Raw genomic sequence first — 1,848 nt, forward strand, 5'->3', positions numbered from 1 at the left:
CTCAGCAACTCCCCACCTTGAAAAATCGTTTAGCTGCAGCACCCTTTCTGGGCCTAGTTAGCATGAGAACGGAAGGAGGCCGCAGGACTGGAATGACTCCAGGTTGCCCAAGACTTGACAGGAGCAGTCGAGATGCTGGATTCGGCTTCGAACCTTCTGGTCCGTAAGCTGGCGCCGTAACCACAGAGCCATCTCGATGCCCTTCGCATGAACCAAACAGAATGATCGTGTTGGGGACAGTAGAGAGACCGTTCAAACCAGAGTTAAGTGAATGCCAACCCAAATTATGATACTTCACGTCTCTTCGTTCCCTCGACTAGTTTCAAGACACTGCAAGTCAGTACGCTTCAGTCCCGAGTTTTCAAACCTGTCGACTGGACGAGAAAATCCCGATCAATTCATTCACCGGCCACTCTCTACGAGACGCTGGACTGTAACGCCCACTCAAACAACCAATGAGACCCATCTATTGGTTCGATGGTTCGACCAGCTCGGCACACCACAGCACATGTACGTAGGCGTTGGACGTCCTTCATGACCTTAGCGAGGTGGATGTTCATTGGTCAGTTGAAGCGTAGACGCACGTTGCCGGCGCTAGACGTGCCTGATGACGCACCCGATCAAAAACGGAGTTGTCAGGGCATAGGACCATACGCATCGTTCCTAGCGCTTTGTGGGATGACGGCACAGCCGGAAAGCAAAATATCTCGGATCGTCCTGTTTCCTATCGATGGCAGCACGCATTGTGAACGCGCATTTGCCTGGTATGTGGATAACCTAAAAGCACCAAATGATCACCTGGTGTTCTTCACGGTCGTTGAGCCTGTCTTCCCAGGCCATGCATTCGAATTGGCTGTGGAAGCCTATATCATGTCAAATATGGCTCCCGTTTTGGATGCAAGTATTACCAAAAGCAAACGTCTATGCAGGGAGAAGATGCAAAAGGCCAAGGAACTTGGACTACATGCTCAAGCATTCCTACATGTGGATAGCCGACCCGGTCATGCTGTCACCGAGGCCATCGAGGATCACAATGCCGCCATAGTTGTTATGGGCAGTCGTGGACTCGGTGCCTTTCGTCGCACGGTTTTGGGCAGCGTTAGTGGCTACGTACTACATCATTCGCACGTGCCAGTGGTGATTGTGCCACCGGAAACTGAGTGAGGAACACAAATGCTTTGCGTGTGCCTTATTACCTGTATGCATATACTTCTTTTTCTGATTTACAGGAATCCTCTCAATATGTACATTTTCAACAATTGTGTTTCCCACGCGATATTCTGAAGGTTATCCAACCGTCAGACTACGTTAAAATTCGGTCTATTTGGCAACAACGAGTACTTCTCGTTTCTTTTCGTACTTTTCGCTTACGGTAATCCCCTTCCTCCTTAAAAAACGGGCAACATCCCTCGGAGCAGAGTCTTCTTTTTGTCCCATGAAGCATGACTTCTTGTGGCACACAGGTTCGTAGCTCAAGTGTAACAGTGCTTTCAGCTTTCCTATTCATACGGCTCGCATTCTGCATGGTAACTCTCTCCGCCTATCTCTAGCAGGACTATCGGGTTCACCTCGAAAGTAGATGTTTTTTGGATGCCGGACAAGTGACACCCGGACAGCACAAAGCGGAATGAAACTGTTTGTCCTCAACCATTCAGTGTTTAGTACCCGCGAATTTCGGCATGCTTCATACTGTCGAAAAAAATATCAAAAGAAAGGTAATCAATAAGTCTCCCTTCGACGAAACCTGGTCAGAGCGGGATAGGAAGAACGACACCTTGTGACTGAGTACCTTTCATGGATGACATTTTATATGGGGGAAGACTGGACTGCTCTCGTTGACTTTACGAC

At 48.8% G+C, this 1,848-nt stretch overlaps 1 protein-coding gene across 1 annotated transcript; it reads left to right on the plus strand.

The window, feature by feature from the left end:
• Positions 1-534: 534 nt before the first annotated feature.
• T265_08146 (hypothetical protein) lies at positions 535-1,164 on the plus strand (the record flags this gene model as incomplete). The annotated part of the gene is made up of 1 exon (XM_009173866.1): positions 535-1,164. The coding sequence occupies one exon, from the start codon at positions 535-537 to the stop codon at positions 1,162-1,164; it is 630 nt and encodes a 209-aa protein (XP_009172130.1).
• Positions 1,165-1,848: the final 684 nt, after the last annotated feature.

The sequence above is a fragment of the Opisthorchis viverrini genome (genome assembly GCF_000715545.1).
Source record: "Opisthorchis viverrini unplaced genomic scaffold opera_v5_204, whole genome shotgun sequence".
NCBI classification, from domain to species: domain Eukaryota; kingdom Metazoa; phylum Platyhelminthes; class Trematoda; order Opisthorchiida; family Opisthorchiidae; genus Opisthorchis; species Opisthorchis viverrini.